The sequence below is a fragment of the Pimephales promelas genome, chromosome 16, assembly GCF_988280905.1.
Source record: "Pimephales promelas chromosome 16, fPimPro1.hap1.1, whole genome shotgun sequence".
NCBI lineage: Eukaryota > Metazoa > Chordata > Actinopteri > Cypriniformes > Leuciscidae > Pimephales > Pimephales promelas.
In genome coordinates, this window is record NC_142784.1 from 25542967 (window position 1) to 25565254 (window position 22288).

General features: G+C 37.0%; 1 protein-coding gene across 8 annotated transcripts in view; it reads left to right on the top strand.

The window, feature by feature from the left end:
- Positions 1-22288, top strand: part of phldb1b (pleckstrin homology-like domain, family B, member 1b) — a 73214-nt gene that overhangs the window by 4919 nt on the left and 46007 nt on the right. For 2 of the 8 annotated variants that reach the window (XM_089121318.1, XM_089121322.1), the window contains exons 1-4: positions 8760-8866; positions 9897-9992; positions 12795-12918; positions 14867-15037. In XM_089121318.1, the coding sequence (XP_088977444.1) occupies positions 8831-8866; positions 9897-9992; positions 12795-12918; positions 14867-15037 (427 nt within the window). In that variant the 5' untranslated portion in view covers positions 8760-8830. Of the gene's footprint in view, positions 1-8758; positions 8867-9896; positions 9993-12794; positions 12919-14866; positions 15038-22288 lie in introns of those variants that run through there. The other 6 variants (XM_089121320.1, XM_089121319.1, XM_089121316.1 and 3 more) reach the window with 4 other exon arrangements.

Sequence of the window (22288 nt, forward strand, 5' to 3'; positions counted from 1 at the left end):
TTTGAGAGGTGGATCACTGCTACATAGGCTGCCTAAGGGATCGAAACTTGACAGCCCAGAAAGTCAATGAAGAAAATGTTTAAATATTCCATGTGACTACAGTGGCTCAAATTTAAGTTTATCAAGCGACGAGAATACTTTTTGAGCGAAAAAACAAACAAAAATAATGACTTTATTCGACTACTCTATTTCTTCCTTTTAGGCCTGAGACGAGAATTCGAGAGATTTCCACGACGCATGCGCGAGAACTGCGATTTTCTTCAACAACTTCAGTTCTCGCCCATGCGTCGTGGAAATCTCTTGAAATCTCGTCTCAGACCGAATAGTCAAATAAAATCGTTATTTTTGTTTGTTTTTCACTGTAGCAGCCACGTGTGTGGCCCCACGACAACATCTGCACTTCATGACCGATTTTCCAAGATGATTTTTCCCATGTCCTGCTCTCGCTCTTCCTCTCTCTGTCTGAGATATCCTCCAGACACTTAAACACATTTTCCCGAGCATCATTATTCACTGCTAACACTCCTGTGCTCAGCAGCCCTGTGTGGAATTTCATTTGGGATTTGAAAGAGCTCTCATGGAGATGGAGCCAGGGTCATTTTGTGAAATGTATTTGTTACCAGACTAGCATAATGTCAGGTCAGATTAGAGTAAGAATGACTCCAGCTGAGGTTAAAAGGTGGTGGCTGGAAAAGCTGTGCAATTTGGGTGATGTCATCCTTTTTTCTCACTGTCTACCTCATGCTTTTACAGTCTGTGTCCATCATACACTAGCAGAACATGATTTCACCAAGTACAACATGATCCCAACGTCTTTGTTGATCCTGGAACAACATTTCAACCAATCAGATTTAAAGAGACAAGTTTACAGTTTGTCAAGTTTAGGCTTACATCCAGGGTTCGGTGCTTCTAAATCATTGTTATTCAGCTATTATTTCCTTCTGATTTTAGAGATAAGTTATGGGTAGTGTTAAGGCCTGTAGCCTACACACTGGGATGAATATCAGCGCGTGTTATTCGTCAGCGTTTTTCAACGCGTGTTTGTGTTCACCCCCAAGCGATTTTCGCTGACGATGAGCTGAGTGAACATGCAAATTCATTCCCTGACATTAGATGGCGCCAATTTGCTCTGCAATACCACTCCATATCAGTTTTCTTTTATCAAGATGTTTGTAGTCGCTGTCGCGTTTGTCATGTAGTTCTTTATGTTCTAGCACCAACGAGAACAGCAGCTCTACATTCATCTTGCCTCGCATCTTCCTCGTCTTATTTCTTCCTGGCTGTGTAGACGTCGACGCTCATTGGTCGGATAGTTTTTGACGCAGCGCGTCAAACTAATAAAAACCAAACCCGAGGCGTTTTTTTTTTTAAATGACGCTTTTACGCATGCCGTTTTACGCGTCGGTGTGCACACTCACATTGGCGCCCATTGCCCATAAACGTCGGCGAATAACGCGTGCGAAATTAGTCCCGGTGTGAACAGGCCTTTAGGTTTAGGGGTAGGGCTCAATTTTCAGACAGGAATGTTGTTGCAAGATCAGCAAAAAATGTTTACCAAGGAGTCAACATTTTGCAGTATAACTCGGCAATATCTGTCAACTCTGACTATCCAATTTCTTCAGACTGAGTTGGACTTTCAGCAACTAGTGTATTCCAGCCTTTACTGAGATATAGTGAGTCTGAGACAAAAGAAGGACTGGAGGAAGGAGGTTGTTGACAATATTTCCATTAGGCCAAGAGATTTCCAAAGCTGTTTCCTTTTACTCTGCATCCTCCTCCCATTTACTAACTCACAGCACTCCTTCAGTTACTCTCTGGGAAGAACTCTGGGAATACACACTGTAGACCAGCTTTGGTTGACATCAAGGTTTCTATGCATAGTTCTTGTGCATAGATCATCTGATGTCTGGGAGAGTGTGGAGAGACGGGACCCAGAGTCAGGAGGAGAGGGGTGAGTCTGGGACGCTTGTTTTGGCAGCAACCCATTGTATCTCAACAGCTTTTAATAGCACAGCAAAAGGAGGCGTTGACGTCATTCTCCTTCTGCCTTGAAGCATTGAGGCCCTGCATGTTAGCCACTTTCTGCCACTTTCCAGCTGAGGTGAAATTCTTGACTTTGATCTTCTCACATTTTTGGATGGGGATTAAAGAGATGATCTGAGCAGTTTTGCCAAGGAGTTTAGGGCTGGACACTGGCACCGACGGCATTGGCCATGCCTAACGCACCTGAACATGGTCTGACATTATAGTCATGTGAATCTCTTTCTGATCCAAGGATTTTAAATGATACAAGAACAAAACAAAGCTTTTGAACTGGATTGGGTGGCATTAGGCTGTTGGCATTGGATATTTTGAAGAGCTCGTCATGGCTTTGGAGCTTCTGTAATGTGCTAGCTTCTTAACTCTGCAAAGGTAAAGCAATTCTTTGAGTATGAAAATATAATTAGGTCTTGAACACTGACCCTGTTAAACAGGGCTTTTCTATATGCTTTTTGCTCTGCGTAGGTCCTTGTGTCTATGAACTTGGAGTTTGGGTCCTGTGGTCCTCTGTGGAGGAGAGCCAGGCCCCTTCGCCACTCCTCTGCAAGGATTAAACGTTGAAAAGAGCTCTTTGTGCCGGCTGCACTGGAATGCCTGTTTAGCCCAGTGTCTTTAGGAAACAAACAGCCAAAGTCAACGGAACGTTTGAGCAAGTGCCTATTGGAATATTGTGCTCACTTGAGCCCCTGCACTGCGCAGCCCCCTCAGCAGACCAGAGGAAGAGTGACTCACTCTCAATAGTAGCCTTCAAGCCAGGAAATTATTAGTCTGATGATGCGTTATTTGCACCCGAAAGTCAGTGTGTGCTAACCCCCCCCCCTCCCCACTCTTTAAGGTATCCTATTTTTGCCTAAAATAAGTGTGATTTATTATTTCAGAAATTAAATAAATTAATAATCTCAGAATTGCAGCGCTCATTATGTTCTTTATATAACGTGGGTTTCAATTTTGCAATTGTGACTTTATTAATTACAACTTTATTATGTACAACTATTTTGTAATGTGGCTTTCAGTTATGCAATCATGAAACTGGCTTCCAACCTTGTAGAAAATGCTTGTTAATTATTATACTTTTTGTATTTCGAGTTATGAGTAGGTCCAGAAATCATTTGACGATTTGAGGGGAAATTCTACGTATAGTGACTTTATTCGACTAGTGGAAGACAAGATATAGTGTTTAAGACCTGTTTGCAACAATCATTATAACAATCCTGTTTGCAATTGTATTTGTTTTTTAGCCTGGCTAACGCCAGACCATGTATCATTGAGCAGACTGATCTCATAAAGTAGCGCGTGTATGACACGCCAATTCGTATTTCCATTTTTGGCATGCTATCAAGACGCATAATCGCTTTTCAGCGTGTTTATGAACGCCGTTGACATAAAGTTATTACTGTATATATAAATATATGACTTACCTCAACCCCGTCCCTAAACCTAACCGTCACTGGGGTTAATGGCATTTATGAGTGTTCCCTTACCATCCTAGGAAAAAAAGAGATCGCTCCTCAGATGTAGATCTACATTTTGCTTCGTTTCGCGTGGACATTTGATGGCGTGCCGTGTACAGACACGCGGAATCACTCGGACGTTAATGGCGTAGACATACACGCGGATAGCTCAAAATGCGTAGAGATAACACGCCACTTGACTCGAAAGTGGCGTGTATGTTTACGCAAAAGTCATAATGTCATGTTGCATTGAAAATGAGACGTGGTCTGGAAACCACATGTTCATTTTCTCGTATTTGAGGCGTGGTTTACGAATGCCCAGAGCCGTATTATTGGGTTCTATGAATGTCTATGAAATGGGCCTGTATGTAGCTCATAGCCAATCGGTTCAATGATACCAGAGGATGTAGAGCGAAAGAAAATTAGACGAGGAAGTAGACGATGCGTCAGAGATTTAAGTATACACAAAGGCTGTATCAAAAGGTAACTTCGCATCCGCTGCCAAGATGGATCCATAGATATAAACAAACTTCTTCGGTGTGTCGCATGTACGCCGTCATCGTCTTGCTGCTCCCTCCCCGTTCTGTGATCGGTTCCCTATCTCGGGCGAAAATTTGGTTCATGGTGTCCAGGCTGCCTAGCAGCGTGAATAAAATCACGCTGCGGCAAGGCAGCATGGGGAAACCCAGTGAGAAGACATGGAGTGATGTGCCATTCTCTGCCTGCCTCATCCCACAGGAAACTCTCTATCCGATAGGAAGTCTACATATAGACTCAACACGCACCAGTGGTCCTCCTCTACTGCCATCCTGTTTGTCGTGTTTCCTCTCTACTGTTCAGGGACATCTTCTAGTGTGATCTCCTCAGAGCCCACTAATATTGTTGATGACTGAATTATCACTGATGTTGATGCAATTAGAGGTGCTACTATGTGTTTAGATGAGCTGTAAAGTCATGTACTTGAGTCAGTATTTACACGGTTGGGAATCCAATGATTTGGAACATGATAGCTGGTTTCCTAGACCAACTTAACATGGGCAATGGTCAGCTTGTTAACAACCAGCAAATTACCATCTTAGACCCGATAGACGTTAGCTACCTTGTTCCAAAACAACATCATCTTGAACAAGATTTTTCTCCAGTGCATGCCTGTGTAACCCCACCTCCTCTGGCTGGTTGTCAACAATGCAGTTCTTTTTTGTTCTTGGATTCTTATCTCAGGGTTATATATTTCACTGACACTGACATGAGCATGCACAGAGGCCTTTGATGGTTTCTGGTGACCTTTGCCCATGTGTCTTCACTGTGCAGGTGGTCTGTCGGTTATTAGCTTGTAACCAAGCCTCTGCCTTTCTCAACGCAATGAATGATGGAGAAACCAGCATTCCACAGATTTTATGCAGCACTTTAAGGCCCTGTTTACACAAAGGGAAAACGCAGATATTTCCCTGCGGATTGGCGTCTCGTTTAAACAAAAACCCTGTTTTTAATCACAGAAAACGATTATTTCTAAAAACTGCGGTCAAAGTGGAGGTTTCTGAAAACGCCGGTTATGTGTTGTCGTGTGAACTGGGAGAAACGGCGTTTTAGGTTCTCTCTTGTCGATTTTGAGGATTCTGATTGGCTTGCATGGCTTTATTCTTCTCCCTACACTGCCACCAATAGGTTTGGCATAGTTATGGTGGCGCTCGACGGCGTATTTTTTTTGCAGGTATGTGAACGATGTTATTTTTGAAAACAGAGAGGAGGAAAATATTCGTTTCGCTAAATACCCGGCTTTGTGTAAACGTGGCCTAAAACATCACACAATGCTAAATGATTAGGGCACATCTCAGTCAGCTCACTAGCTACCTAGGTTGTGAATCATTTTCATGTATACATATTTAGGTACTCGTAAGGACCCTGCATCTCTACACATTGGGACACTGATGACTATTTTCGGCACCTTTACAACACCTTTAATGTACAGCTGGTAATTATGAACAACAGCAACACTTTCTTTCTTACATTACTTTAAAAAAGCTAATTAAAGTATATTGATAAATACTTTGGTTGTTACATATCCCTGCAATATGTCAGCTGTAAATTAATTATACCTTTTGAGTTGGTCCACTTGATTTACGTTTTGCCCTTCAGAATTTCAGTTAAGGATACATAGTGAGCATTTACTCTCTCAATTTAAGGGTGCATTGTGAGACTTTTTAGGGAGCGAATGCTGCTCACTGCGAGGATTTTGCAGTTTAGACCGTCTTTAAAATGGCCGACTGCCTGATTATTTACCCCGACTGCTTGGAGCCAAAGAGCTGATTGAGACTCATAAGTGTATTAGCAAGATTAGCTTTGATGCTAAGTTCTGATAAGCAATTTAAGAGTAAGAACCATGGACATGGGTAAATATTTGATTGTAAAGAAAAAACAATGTACTTAAAGTTTGTTTTTTTATTCAATTGATGTGTACCTCTAGATATATTACATAATTTGAGTCTTAATTACATTGGGTGGGAGAATTTCTGCCCACACAATGCTATTTTAAGTCACGTTCATATAGCCCAGTTCATTTTCACATTCCTCTGCTTTGCAACATTTTTGTGGCTAGATCTAAAATTGGAAGGAGCTATTTAGTCAGCCACATCCATCGCTGTGTTTGTCTGTGGCCATAATCATACATTCACAGAAATGGCAGGATTTCTCATCTGCCTCTCAATTTCCTGTCTAGATATGCGTCTGTATGCTGCAGCACATATGTTGCCTGGTGCAGGGACAGATCTTAAACATGTGTTATGTTTTCTTCAGTAACATCCTCTGGCATCTTTGGATATGAAACCGAGGCCTTAGGCATTGTGATTACGGATGTCGTGCAAATCGAGTTCAGAAATGTCTTCTTATCAGCTGTTTGCCGTTAGTTTACTGTTACACATGATACAAAACTGGCAAAGTTGCTACCAGTTATTTAGCCGTGTGTGCAGCAAATGACTTCTATTTTTCATGTTTAGCTGAGATGATATAATTATGTTAATTTTATGCATTCTGCATTTCTGCATTCATGACCCTAAACCAGAACAGACCCAGTTTTGAGAAGCACAGTATAGAGCTCAGAGTTTACCACCAGGTGGAGTTCTCTGAGCAGGCAGCTCACAAAAGATAACCAACTAGATATTGAAAAAGCTCATTATCTCCCCCTTTCTCTCTCTTTGTCCCTGTACTTTAAATCTCAACTAAAATTCCCCTGATGAATAATCCACAGCACCTCAAGGCTGGAACTAGAAAGCTGTTATTACCCTACAACAGACAGGACTCGCTGTAAGCGTCTTTACCACATGTCCTCATTGTCTTATAAACCAATTACAAATTTCTTCTCCTTCAGCATTTCCTGAGAATATATACAGAATATTATCTTCAAGGGAAATCCTTTAAATAAACCTCAGCAATAAGTATGAGAGTGTAGATCACATGTGGAACATCTATATTCCAAAAAGCACAATCATGCTTTCCATTCAGAGATGTATCTTTAATCCGTGGCCTCCTTCCAGCCCACAGTGCTGTCATTTTGAAGAGCTGAATGTTGTGTCATCCACCTTTCAAACAACATATCTGCTCTAAACTTGATACTTAAGGATTACGAAAGCAAGCCTACCCTCGGGCATTGAAAAAGTTTGAAAGAATGCCACTATTTTGACAATGCTCTCGTCAGTAAGCAGAAAACTCAAAGGAAAAACTTCTTTGATTTAAGCATATCGTTGTCATGCAAAATGCCATGTTGAGATTTTTTATTAGGTATTTAAATGCAAAGCTTCCGATGAGAAAGCAGTTGCTAGCAAGCGACAAGTTCAATTTATATGGACATTTGGGGGATATACAGCACAGTCATTCCATTTATTACATGGCATTTCGCCACATAAATTAATTTGGGGATAAGAGATTTTGAATTGAGATTACACTGTATCAAAATGTTACCTGTTTTTTATCTTATAATCGATTGCAGTGTACAAAACAGTCGTTCTAAAATGGCAGCAACTGCGTTTGTATGAAACGAGAGGGAATCCGCAATCCCCAGATGCAAAATTAGATCAAATCATTTACATAAATATTGATTTGAGTTTTGATGAGCCTGTGTTATCAGTTTTTATCCGGTTATTTTCAGGAAATAATATACAGCTGGATGGCACGATTGACCAGAATCAAGTATTCCACAGATCTATGTAATATAATATAATATAATATAATATAATATAATAACCATTTTTTTAATTAAAATCAGTACACAAATTAAAAGAAACGAGATGTTTCACTTTAAAAAATATCATAAAAACATTTTTTCTTTTGTCAAATCAACTTAATTTATATAGTTCAGATAACATAATATTTTGAGTTTCTGATGATTAAATCAATCTCCATTGTATTAACTCAATTTTTCCATCAATGAACTTAATTTTAAGGCAGCCAGGTTACTTAATTTTTTAAGTTAAACCAACAATATTTTTTTTACAGTGTTATGTACTGTAGACAACATAGATATCGATTAGAAAACCTATTTTTAGGATCCAAACTTATGATTGATTCTTCGCTTAGTTACAAGTGAGCTACAGTTTGGAGTCAGTGAGCAGCTACATGCCAGACGTACATGCCTTCGATTGACATTTTTTTTTCTTCCCATTTTTCCACATCTCCATCATTTTTCCATTGCGCTCTTCAGGGAGTGTCCACAGAGAGTGCTTTCCTATTTAGAGAGACAATACCAGCCTTTATGCTTATTCCATTGGGAAAATGTGCTGTCCTTCTCATTGTTGTGTCTGGTAATATGTGAGCGTTTGCAAATTGGAACAGATTCAAACTGTGTAAAGACACTAGTAGGGAAATATGACTCAATACCTTTTTATATTGTGCGTACTGGCTTTGATGTCTTAAGAGGCATGTGGCAATAACAGAGTTTTGGAGTGTGATCAAACCCAATCTCAATCTGTCGGATCTTCTGTCTGTCTGCCTCATAGTCTTTGTATATTTCCTGCGTGACTTACATATACATCAATTATTACTCACTTGTGTTTGCTTCAACTTGTTAGGCTTCCTCTCTTGTTCATCGTTCACTGTAATTCGCCGTCTTTCTTTTTTTCTTTTGTGGAGCTCCATCCTTTTATTGACCAACGCAGTAACATCTGTTATCAGGGCTGTAGCCAACAGGCAGGAATGTGTGATTTAGCTCAAAGCATGTATAGGCAGGTCTGTGCTGTTTTGAATAGGAGCAGGTATCCTCTAAATGAAGATCTAGAGAGACAGAAAATAGCACAGTTACATTTGCTGAGGACTTTAATGCTGTAAAAGCTTGATCTGAATGCTCAAAAATGGAGGCGCTGTGTTCGTTGGACACCTGGAAGAAGGTACATTTGTAGAATTTATTTTCTATTCCACCTTTCAAACAGCATATTTCTTATTTCCTTTTTTAAATTCGTGACGGATACATGCTCAGTTGTTAAATATTTAAAACATCATCAGAATTTCATGAGCAGGTCATATACTTTGTAGATCCAGTTTTTGAATTATAAGGCCTTTTTGTTCAGGTGAAGTGGTTTTAAGTATTAAAAAGTTAGATTTGTGTGAAATTTGATTCAGTGCCGAGCAATTTAAATTCTCCAACCTTCAAAAAAGGGTTTTTGTATCTCATAACAAAGGTGCTATCATCGAATCTCACAATTACAGTAATTACCTCAGATTATGCAGTTTTGGGTTTCACTGAATTCATTTCACCACAAGCCTGTTTCTAGATCCGAGGCTGCAAAAGTTACAATACATAACGCAGTTCCGCATGTGAGTGTCCAACAGGTACATGTATACATTTAGCCATTGGAGGGATACGTTCTGCTCTAGTCGAAGTGAAAGACAGCACTGTGAGTAAGAGCACTGGAATGTCAGGGCAGGAAGGTCCGTGTGCGTGTATGTGTCAGGTCTCGGATGAAAAGGCCGCTTACGGCCGGTGAGAGTCAGTGTGAGTTGGGCCGACGGGGTAAATCAGCGTTATCTGTTTGCAAATGCCATTTGTATGAGTGCAGGCTCTATTCGTCAGGGCAGTGAGTCAGCTGATGATGCAGACGGGGAATGCCGGAGGCTGCATGTCTCCCACTTGCACTATTGTGTGCGTACTGTGGGTACTTGCCTGACATAGCATAGTTGTTATGTACTAAGACACCAGTTAAAGAGAATATGTGAAAGAATGTAAAGTGGAAAATTCATATTCTGTAATCATTTACTCACCCTCAAGTCAGACCAAACCTGTATGATCTTTCATGCAACACAAAGAAAGTTAGTAGAATGTCCAAGTTGCTGTAAGAATAAGAAGTTACTAACAAAACGATTTGTAACGATTTGATATGATTTGTAAGGTCGCATCAACACTGTTTTTGTCTCTTGCAGGATTCTCATGTCCCCGAGCGAGTAAGTGACACACTGGTCATGGAGAGTTTGAACCAAAATCTTAGCAGTGGACATCAGTCCCATCAGCTGCTTCAGGTGAGGTCCACTTAATATGTGTGACAACTACATTCATACTCTTATTTGATAAGTAATATAATTTCATTATATTTTAATAGGGCTGGAAACGATTAATCGCGATTAATCACATCCAAAATAAAAGTTTGAGTTTACATAATATGTGGGTGCACTGTGTATAATTATTTTATATATATATATATATATATATAAATACACACACATTCTTGTATATATTTAATAAATATTTTCATGTATACACTTTATATAGATTTATATATAATTAATATATACATATAAATATTTTATAATAATATTTTTCCTAAAAATATTCATGCATGTGTGTGTATTTATATTTATATATATATATATATATATATATATACGTGTATATATATATATATATGTATATATATATATATATATATATATACAAAATAATTATATACTGTGCACCCATATATTATGTAAACACAAACTTTTATTTTGGATGCGATTAATCGCTTGACAGCCCTATATTTTAATTATCAATATGTATAGTAAATTTATTAAAAAAATGTATTAAAGAAAATAGGCTAATACTTTTATTCAGCAATAAATTATTCAAAAGTGATAGTAAGGACATTTATAAAGTTACAAATGGTTTATATTTAAAAAATGCTGTTCAACAAATAATACAGAAAAATAATATTAAAAAAATGTTTAGTTTAAATGTTTATTGATAATAAGAAATGTTCCCCTATAGCACATCACATACACATATAGAAAACATAAAAAATGTAAAAAAAAAATAAAAAAATTAATATTTATAAATTATATATTTATAATGACATGGGTATTACAATGTAAATATGGTTTACACTTCCTGTGTCTTCATAAACCAAATGGCGTAGAAAACATAAACAGTGTTGTTTTTGTTGTTCAAAAGATGCAGAAAGTTTTCTGTGATGGGTAGGGGTAGTGTAAAAATATAGAATATACATTTGTACAGTATCAAAACCAGTACGTCTATGAACGGTCCCTGTAAACCACATATTCCAGTGTGTGTGTGTGTAAAATGCTATTTTTGTATTTGTTTATTTTCTACATAATTATATTTTTCATTTACATTTTTTTGTTATAAGCAAAACTTCAGCTCACAGAGGTGGAAAGCTACTTTTTGTCCTAATTAATGATTTTTACAGTTTGTATGACAGTAAGAAGGTAAATCCAGTTCTAATAGTGACACCTTTGTTCAGCACAGAGGGAGCTTTTGTCTGGCAGAAAGGATTGAATGTTCATAATACGATGTGACAGTCAAAGTGTGAAACAGACCCTTGGGGGCATCATTGCCATCTTCACCTTCTGCTTCAACATGGCTGACACGTATTACTCCTCGTGATTGATAATCCATGGCAGATGTGTTGATGGTCTTACTTATGAAAAACAATGATCCTCTCTCACTCACATCCTGTAAACTCTGCCTAAACCGAATACACTAATTACCTCCTGCTAATCTTGTTTAAGCAGCCGGGTTTATCCTAACTCAAGCGTATACCGCAGCCCTGAGGTGATATGTCTTTAGCAGATATTTGAGAAGGTGGGTGCACACAGCAATTATCTGGAAGGCTGGTGTACGGTTAAAAATAATATGCCTATATTGCATAAGTCTGTGCAAAATGAAACCCTGTGCATATTAACATATCATGATTGTGCCTTGAACAGAATTTACCATCAAAACAAGTTGATGGATTTTGCTACTTTTCAGTTGAAAAATGATGTCATTGCATGATTGCAGAATTACAGGATACAGTCTTCCATTCCCAGTCATTACCAGTTCTCCCTGTTGCCATGACAACCTCCCCCTTGCTGAGCCTTTAAGTTTCCACGGAGGTCTACTCTCAAGATGTAACTGAAGGCTCTTCTCTCACTATAGGGCTGAAAAAGAAAAGTAAGATGAGCACCTAACCGCTTAGAGCTCAGCTTGAATTATTATTTCGGAACTTCTTATTGTTGTGAAATATCAAATCATGAAATTTCAAATCCATCAATTTACAGCAGTGTAAAAAAAAAAAAGGCTTTTACCTCTCAGATTAGACATGAACATTAAAAGAAGCAATTCAATTGAACTCCATTGTTGACAACATTTAAAGGCCTCCTGACTTTTCCTGCTGTTTGCGATTTACTGAAAAGGATTATGGATAAGGATTTTAAATGTATATATTTTTTTATTCACAATGTCTACCCAATAGCCTACTCTTTTTTTTTTTTTTTTTTACACTAATGCAAATAGAGTTTTACCGTTTTATTAATGTACATGAGTCATGACTACTCCAGGTCTAAATATCGCCCTTTTAAAATAGGGCTTCCTAATATATCCAGGTTTTTTCAATACATTTTAAAGGAAAAACTGAATTCAGATTGAAATATCTTAATATTTTTATTTTTTCTTAACTTATTTTAATGCATCAAATTCATTTAGTAAATATCATTTAGGTTAATAATTAGAAGAATATTTTTTTTTTTTACAAATTAGTGTGTGTATGATTATGATGAGAAATTAAAATAATATGATAACAAAATATCAGTTTGTAATATCGTAATATCAAGCAGCATTCCGGACAGTTTTTGGACGGGTAAAATAAATAGAAACGGATGTCACCGGAAGCCTTGCTCATTCAAGTAACAAATGGCCGCCCCCGCTCATTAAAAATAAAGGGAAATTGAGTAAGTTACCTACCCAGACTGCCAGTAAGCTGTTACAGATGCAATCAAAGTCGTTTGGATTTAGAATCACATGAGGATGACACAACGATAACATTTTTAATTTACGATACTTTTTAGAGCACTCCACTGGATTTGTTCGAGACCGGGAAAGCACTGAAATTCCAAGCAGAGCGCCCCCATTTGGTCAGTCTAGGAAGTGGCCGTCTCAGTACAGCCATCACACTCTTACCCCTGCCCGAAGGTAAGGTTATTATTATACAGGTATATTTATATGTTCACTCTTTAGTTTAGGGTCTGATTCTCACTGTTAACCAACTATTAACTCTGACTATTGCCTCAACAAACTCCTAATTACTGCTCATTCAAAGTTAGTAAGTTTAGGAATTAGGTAGAGATGTAGAATAAGGTCCTGTGCAGAATAAGGCATTAATATGTGCTTTATAAATGCTAATAAACATTCAATATCCTAGTAACAGGCATGCTAATAAGAAACTAGTTAATGAGAATTGGACCTTAAACTAAATTTACCATTCATATTGAGAGAGTAGTATATTATCATACTATAAGATATAGTACTTCAGTGGACTGACTTTTTCTAAATGTTTGCAACCTTTTTTCCAAGATTCTCCTTTTTCACAAAGTAGACAAGTATAAAGTTTACAAAACATGATCCAGTAATCCAATTGTGTGGGAATACAAACCTTTAGGATAATACATATCTATGCACAGATGGTCAAATCCCCTGCATCACCTCTGTGTTGTGATTGAAAAGCTAATAACCCCAACCCGGAGCCTTAAGCAGCATGAGGTCTTTAAATACACCTTCTCTTAGTTGTAGAAACCCCCTCCTAACCTCCCACCATCATCTCCACCTCCTTACTTTCTCTGATACTGACAAGCCATTCACCAGACCAGTGTCTGCTTTATCAGTGTCCATCTGCCTGAATTCCTCAGAGACACATGGAGTTATCATGAAGGATATGAAAAGGGCACAGGAGAAGAGGTGTTGAATGCTTATTTAATTTATATTAGTGTGTCTGTGCACTTTAATATTATAAACTGATACAGGTTGTGTGATTCTGAGGTCCTCTCTGGTCACAGGCTTTTATCTCGTGCCTGATAACAGATGAGGGTGGACGGGGGCAGATGGGAAGCGGGTTGAGGAATGTGGTTCTTCTCTCTGACAAAGAGCAGGCCAACATCAGTGATTTTGCTTCAGTTTAATCTAACATTATAGGCTTCACAATCTTCTGGAGGATGATAAATGACAAATAATATATAATTGTTATTTATTGGCGTTTTCTTCAACTGCACGTTCCATTTCTTAAAACACAATTCATGAATATCCACTTACAATGTCTAACAGTGAATACATTTATTATAATTTTGTACATAATTCACATGCGTCTAATACTTATCAAGATCTTCACTGACAATGTTATCTTTTTAGTAGGCCTAATTAGGACACAGTTAAGTTATAATTTAAAAAATCTCTATTAAGATTGTTTGTAATAGACAATATGCCATAGTCAATATTTCTGTAAAAATTTATATTAATAATTTTGACACAACATTGCAATGGTTTATTTTGTTAGATTATTTTTACATTATACATATTGTTATGCTGCATTTTCATTGAACCGGATGAGTATTAAGGCAATAAAGTGTATTCAGATGGCATTCAAAAGGGTCAGTCAATTAAAAAGCAATTTTATTCAGCAAGGATGCAAAAAAATGATCAAAAGTGACGGTGAACAACATTTATAACGTTAAAAACGATTTCTATTTCAAATAAATGCTGTACTTTTGAACTTTTTATTCATCGAAGAATCGTGGAAAAAATGTATCATGGTTTTCGCAAACAGTTTAAGCAGCACTTCTGTTTTCAACATCGATGATAATAAATGTTCAAATACAAAACAATCGCAATATTACTGTTATTTTACTGTATATTTGACCAAATAAAAGTGTTTGGTGAGCATAAAATACAACTTTACAAAAAAAAAAAACATCACAAAATCTTACAGACGACAAACTTTTTGAACATTAGTGTGCATAAAAGTAAAACAGACCATAAAAGTGCCTTGACCGCTTTCCAAACTTTACCTGAGAAGTACTTTCAACCCGAAATTTTGTCTGAGAGCAAATAATCTTTGAAATCAACATCCTGTGGGGGTTGTTTGTTTTAGGCAAGACCACTCTGGGTCACGGAGCCATGGACATCAGCATCCAGGGCCCGGGGATCGCAGCTCAGCATTGCTTTATCGAGAACAGGGCTGGAGTCATCACTCTGCACCCCTGTGGAAACCAGTGTAGCATGGACGGACTGCTGGTCACCAAACCTATGCGCCTGTCTCAAGGTAGCTTTTGTTCATTTGCAACAGTTCAATCCTTCAGGACTTCATTCAAATCAAATACGGCCAAGAATTTCAGTCATTACTTGGTGATCCGCATCAGTCGCGTCAAAATTCAAGCATGGTTTTGAAGTGTAAAATCTATGAAAGGCAAACAATGCTCCCAAACCGAAAGAAAGTATGCTCCTCCGCTGAGTCTTTTGTCTGAGGGAACAATTTGAATAAACAGGCTGGGGGGGGAGGGGTGTGTTTGGGGTAATCTTCATTGTGCAAGCTTCTATTGTTTCACTATTGTTCAATACGATTGCTCTGAAATATTTCATTAATGAACATAGTAAAAGTCTCATTTAGTGCAGCCCGTGTTTTTATTATCTGTTATGTGTAAAGTCATAAAAGAGCAGGAACCTGTGGAAAGAATGTTAAATGCAGTAAGTGAAACAGAACCCCCCCCCCCCCCTCTTGCCCCCCACACCCTGACATGCAGAGATTGGAGGCTCTGACTCAGGGGTGAGCAATTACACCTCCTCCTTCCCATCCCTAATCTGAGAGGGAAATTTGTTCCACCAGTGACGGAGACAGCTGTTCAACTTTACCACCCATCAGTGCGAAAGCGTGCAGGGGTTCAGGGACTTCAAAAGTGCTTGGATACAATACACCACCTCTGGGTTGCCGTTCGTTGGACAGGATTATATTTCTGTGGAGATGTATGGTTTATAGTGGAAGCCTCCTCACTACGACTGCGTGCACTGGATAGCTGTTTGCACTGTTAAACGATAAAGAAATCATATTGTGCATAGGGAATAATTGATGAATACTCCATGAACAAAGGATTTACCACGACCAAGCAAGTCAGTGTCTGCATGCTACAGTTGTAGTATAAAACCATGTGCTTTCCCATTTAAAGGGACAGATAGCATTTTACCTACAGATGGGACGGGAAGTTAACCATTTGGATTTAAAAGTAAGTGTATGAAGACCTGATAAATTGGTTTGAGTTGTGGATATTCATATAAGCTCTAAGATATTAGATACGTTGCCTTTACATGTTGTTGTATTCACATATACTTCCTGAAAGAAATTAATACTTTTATTTAGCCGGGAAGCATTAAATTGATAGTGCTAGTAATAAATGTGAAGTGTTACAAAAGATTTATATTTAAAAATGCTGTTCTTTTGCACTTTCAGTTTAAGAATCCTGTGACTCTGAAGACTAGAGTAATGATGTGGAAAATTTAGCTTTAACATCATAGAAATGAATTACATTTTAAAAATACATGAAAATTGCGATAATATGCAATATTGCTGGTTTTTGATCAAAAACATGCATTATTGGTGAGCAAGGCACTTTTTTCCCAAAAATAATTATCAAAATAGCAATAAGATAACTAACTACACTAACTTATATATAATATGGGAATACACAGGACGCATTGCCCACGATAAACCGGTCCAAATCTTGCAGAGAGGTTTTCTCGTCCATGTTGGCTGAGGCATGAGTGTGTGTATAGTGTTACACTTCTATTCCTGGTCAATGTGACCCAAGAGTGCTGCTAATCCTGTTTCTATGCAGCCCTTCCTCATTCTCCACACACTGTTTGCTCAGTCTGACTATCCACACATGCTTTTATTTGTCCTGAACGTATATTGGCAACCCTGCTGGAATAGTTGACGGAAAGATAAGGCGATTTCTCCTTATTATTCTGCTTTAAGTACCCTGTTGTTACCATGTTCACATAACCTCATCTGAACTAAATGTAAAACCAGGCATCTGCTCAATAAATAGCCTCGATCTAAGTGGTTGGTCCATGACTTGAAAGGCTTTTCTGTGTGTCATCTACATTTTACGTTCAGAATGATTTGTTACAATGCATTTTCATAGATTAAACACTTGGTGATGTGATCATTGTGATTTATCTTATTTATCTTTATATTTGGCACACATAAGCTGTATCCTTTGTGGCTGCGAGCCACATGATTTCTGGTATGTGTGGAATTGGGGAATGAAAAAACGGTGTTGCTTTAGGTTTTGACCTTTCCAGGCGCAGTAAAACTTAATACCATGGCAACCATTGAGCGTTCTTTTTGGCATTTTTGTCTTGATGTCTTCGGTCTCCTGTTCACTTGCCTGTGTTTTGAGTTGGAACGATTTGGGACCCGTGACTCAGCTTTATTGAGATCTAAACAATAATGCAATAATTTTTGCAATGGGTTTGACACAGATCCAGCACTTTTATTTTTACTGAAAGTGCATGAGGTGAATCTCTACTGCTCTGATCTGTGGTTTGGATAACAACTGATGTGAATAACTCTGTCAAAAACAACCAAACTTTATATGCAGCCCTTTTCATTGCTGTGATATAACAAGTCAAGATGACGAACTTGGTCTCTGAGTCACTATTGTTTCTTTTAGAAGAAATTTGAACTCTTCCCACCATATTTGTGATGCACTGCTGGGTTTGTGCCATATAGTAAGGTCATCTGTTTTTGTATTGCTTTCATTTGTTAGAAAATGAAGAGATATGGCTTTTTAAAACTTATTTAGAAAGTTTGCTACTTTTTATTGACTTGCATGTTCTATATGATGTCTAAAAGACCCAAGGGTCTTGCCTAGCTTATAAAACACACTTAACATTGAAGGACAAAGAACTAAATTGTACTTAAAGTCTCTAAAATGTTACATTTATATTTGGGGTCCCAGAGACAGAAGATATAAACATGAAAAATACAATAAAAAATATTATTTATTTATATAAAATTATATAATTGCAACACCATTAATTAAATTATATACTAGGCTATATATATATATATAATAATAATAATAATATTTATTATATATAATTATTAATATAATTTTTATATAATTTATAAACATTATATATATATATATATATATATATATATATTATATACTCCATCCATTTATTTTATAAAATCTATTTTGATACATTATACATACATTATTATGTTTTTTTTAAATGGAAAATATTTATAATAAATTATACATTTATAATAATATTATTACTTAATTATATTACATAATGTTTTTTATTACTTTATATACATTTTAAATAATATATTATACTTTATTTAAATATATGCTGTATATTTAAGTATTTTAACTAAAATAAAAATATAAGATTAAAAAATATAGAACGAATAAACAAATAATATTTATTTTAAAAGTGACCTTCACTGCCATGTCATTCATTTATTTCTTGTCAGATGATTTTGGCTTGGTTACACTTGCACTTTCTTTAATGAGCTTGGCTTCTCACTGTGCAGTTATGGATGTTGTGTTGAGGACTGGTGGGGAATCAATCTCTCTGATTAATGTTGGGGAGACGGGCTGTGTGTGGGGAACAGACACTTTCCTGCTGTGCTTTCCAGATTCACGCGCCTCTCTCCACTCTTTGTCATTCGCCAGTGAGGCCTGTCTTCTTGCAAATGGCCTCATGAATTTGATTACAAAATGGCTCTTAGTCATGCTTTGCTAGGGATGTCATATATGACAAGGGGAGGTTATTTAGTGGTTTTTCTCTTAAGAGCAGGCCACACTGTTCTGGAAAATGCGTCTTATTTCAACAGAAATTTAAAAATGAGTCATCGGTATGCTTTATACTTTTTGTTGAGCAATATTTTTCTGTTACTCCAAAGTTGCTTTTGAAATAGAGGAATTCACTATGATAATGGAACATAGAAGTCAAATATAAATATAAGGTGTGCTTCTTTAAAAGATTTGAATTTTTTTTTTAAAATGCCCCTATTATGCTATTTTAAATGTTCTCCTAGGATAGGGTTTAATGCATCCAAGGTAAAAACAAAACAAAATGCTTTAATTTTCTCATTATATACATTGCACATCATCTCTTTTCTCACTGTGAATTAAAGGAGTAGTTCACTTTTAAAAAATAACTTTTGCTGATAATTCACTCACCCCCATGCCATCCAAGATGTCCATGTCTTTCTTTCTTCAGTCGAAAATGAATTAAGGTTTTTGATGAAAACATTCCAGGATTTTTCTCCATATAATGCATTTTACTGGTAACCAAACGGTTCAGCCCTTTGAATAGTTTGCACTGAAACTGTCTTTTGGACCTTGAACCATTTGGTTACCAGTAAAGTGCATTATATAAATGTATAAAATCTATAAATGTATGTAACTTTACCTATAAATGTATTTGTAGGCCTACTAAGTTACGACACCTTGTTTGAAAAAATAGGTAAATACGCCTCATTGAAAGATCACACATTCATATCTGCGGCAACGGGCAGTGCCACAGGGGGCTGAAATCGTGATTCATAACATCTCCTTGACTTCCAAAAATATCTGTGTTAAAATTATCCATAATGTCTGGCAGAGAGAGGCCATCTATAAACAGTAGCAGGGGAAGCACTGTCCGTGCTTAACTTAGCATTTTACCCCTGTTGCATTTTCAAACTCAGTGACTGTGGGCGGTTTGTGGGCTTGACGTCTGGTGTTTTTTTGAATATTGTAATTGGGCATCATTCAGTAGATGCTAGCAGCACGTCTAAAACGCATGGTGGCAGGAGTGGAGATCAATAGATAGACTACCTCCTCAGCAGGTGTGATTCTTGGCTCATGCGTTTTCCCTTGTGTGCTGTAGTGTTGTAGATTACCCTCCATCGCTGCACTCCATAAATCCACTTTCAGACTCTTCACTTAGCATTGTGGGTAAATCCATCAACCTTTGAGGCACTGTAGTGGCCAATCTGAAAATATATAATGGGTTTTCAGTGATTTTCACTGACACCTAAAGTGTTAATGCTGGCTGGTCATTCATTGCAAGCTATGTTTCTTCTTCATGAGACATTGTGTGTGTATCATATTAACTTATGTAATATTACTGCACTGTTCTCAGCATGGCAGACACCATGGGGATTTCTTACCTCCTGTTTTACTGTTGGTATTACTCTATCAATCATTTCCTGCATACCAAGACTATATTAAACACAGACCTTTTCACTTTCTGCCACACATAAAGACATTATATTTGATATCCCACTTTTCTCTGCATAATAACTACAGTATGTGTTTCTATGAAATGTACTGCGAAATGCACTGAAAAAACACTTACAATAGTGCTCAACTGTTCCTGGAACTTTGCTTTTCATAATGATAAAAGTTAACTAACATACATATACATATATATACAGTATATATAGACCATTTCACAGGATGTAAACAACACTGGTCCAGAAGCACTTCCTGTTTCAGTTTTTTAACACTACATATAAGCTGAGATAAAATACAACCAACAGAACATTTAAAACTGAATCAAAAAAGTTAAACAAACATCTTTAAGATGTTTTCTTTACATGTGAAATAAAGAAAACAGTTACAAACTGAAACAGGAAGTGCTTCTGGACCAGTGTTGTTTACATCTTGTGAAATGGTCTAAAACATCATAAAAATGACTTAAACATCATATATATATATATATATATATATATACTTTGATGTTTAAGTCATTTTAGCTCAAATTACATTAAACTGACTTTTGAATTGTGTTTAACTTTGTTTAAAAAAAAATTGAAACTTATTTTGATGAGTTAAATTAATGTAAAAACATGTCATAACTTATCGATCAGCAATTATTTATAGTGTGCTTGAATAGTAATTATGGTAGTAGATCTTAGATGATCCTAGATCTATTCTAGTAGATCAGTTGTGGCCTAATGGTAAGAGAGTCAGACTAATAACCCGAAGGTTTCAGATTTGATTCTCATTACCGGTAGGAAGCGACTGAGGTCCCTTTGGCACTAAACCCCCAATGGCTGCCATTGCCCAATGCTCCGGGTGTGCGGTTTGCAGTGATTGTGTGTTCACTCACTGCTCCTAATGTGTGTGCACTAACTTTTCACTTTCTTTTTCTTTTTTTCCTTCTGTGTATTGATTGAATTGCAGTCTGAGCTGTGGTCTGGAGCTCATTTGAGCTCTGCATGCTGTGCTTACTGCTGGTTTCTCTCATGGTGGAACAGTGAAGCTCAGCTATGACAATGCATGATGTTTATTTCGTTCATTGCTGTTCTGGGGTATTTTGTGGCCCAGATAGACAGATAGATTTTCATTATTGGATGAAATAATAAGGTAACACATAGGAGAAAATATATTGAATGTAATATTGTTGTGTTGCGTTATAGATATAGATAGATAGATAGATAGATAGATAGATAGATAGATAGATAGATAGATAGATAGATAGATAGATAGATAGATAGATAGATAGATAGATAGATAGATAGATAGATAGATAGATAGATAGATAGATAGATAGATAGATAGATCAGAAACAACATTTGGCTGATGTGGTTTACACCACAGACCTCAATATACTGTTCCTTCAAACTAAACCTTTTTGAGCAGGCATGTAAACAAGTCTTTCCATTTAAACACTTTACTGTAACTTTCTGTTCTACACATGTGTTTTGTGTATTATGAATTTCTTGTTTACTTTTGCCTAGCTGACTTTGAATGTGCAGAGCATGTCAAGACTTGAGCAATCCTCTTGAAGAGTCTTGTTATGACAACAGGGATCATCAGTTAACAATCCATATTCTTTTTATTCACTAACAACATGAAAGAAAACATGGATGTGAGAATAAGTATACGATTTACTTTGCTTGAGTGGTTCTTGGTTTCATTGTGTGCTCGAAGCGTACTTTGTCCTTTCAGAACCTGAGGGGTAATCAAATGTTCTTCCTGGAACAAAAGGGCATCTGGCATTCTGCATTCATCACACATCTGCTACGGCTGGAAAGGTTTCAACGAGACCTTTACCTGCCTTCAATAAATACTGTGATTGGCCAGAATAGATCAGGCAGGTTTATATCGCAAAAGTTTTTTTTTGATGTTGCATTTCCCACCAGTTTGTTTCATTGTTGTTTTGTTTTGTTGAGAGATCACCAACTAAGTCATCATATACATATTTGCCTTGTATGGCCATATAAATACCCAACATATTGCCTGACACTAGAGCACTTTCTGTATATGCCTCACTTTTAAAGGGGTGATGAGAAATCTGAGAAGTCAAATTTTCCTCGAGCTCATCATATTAAAAGAATATCCTGTAAGTTTCAGAACTGAAAATGTCCATGTTAGTCCAATAAAAGCTTTTATTGACACCAGGCTCAGCAAACGACTCGTTTTTCAAAGTGGTGAACTATGACATCAAAGAGAATAAAACACCACCCCCGCAGAAGAAGATCGACGCCTACTTCAACATGGTCGGTTTA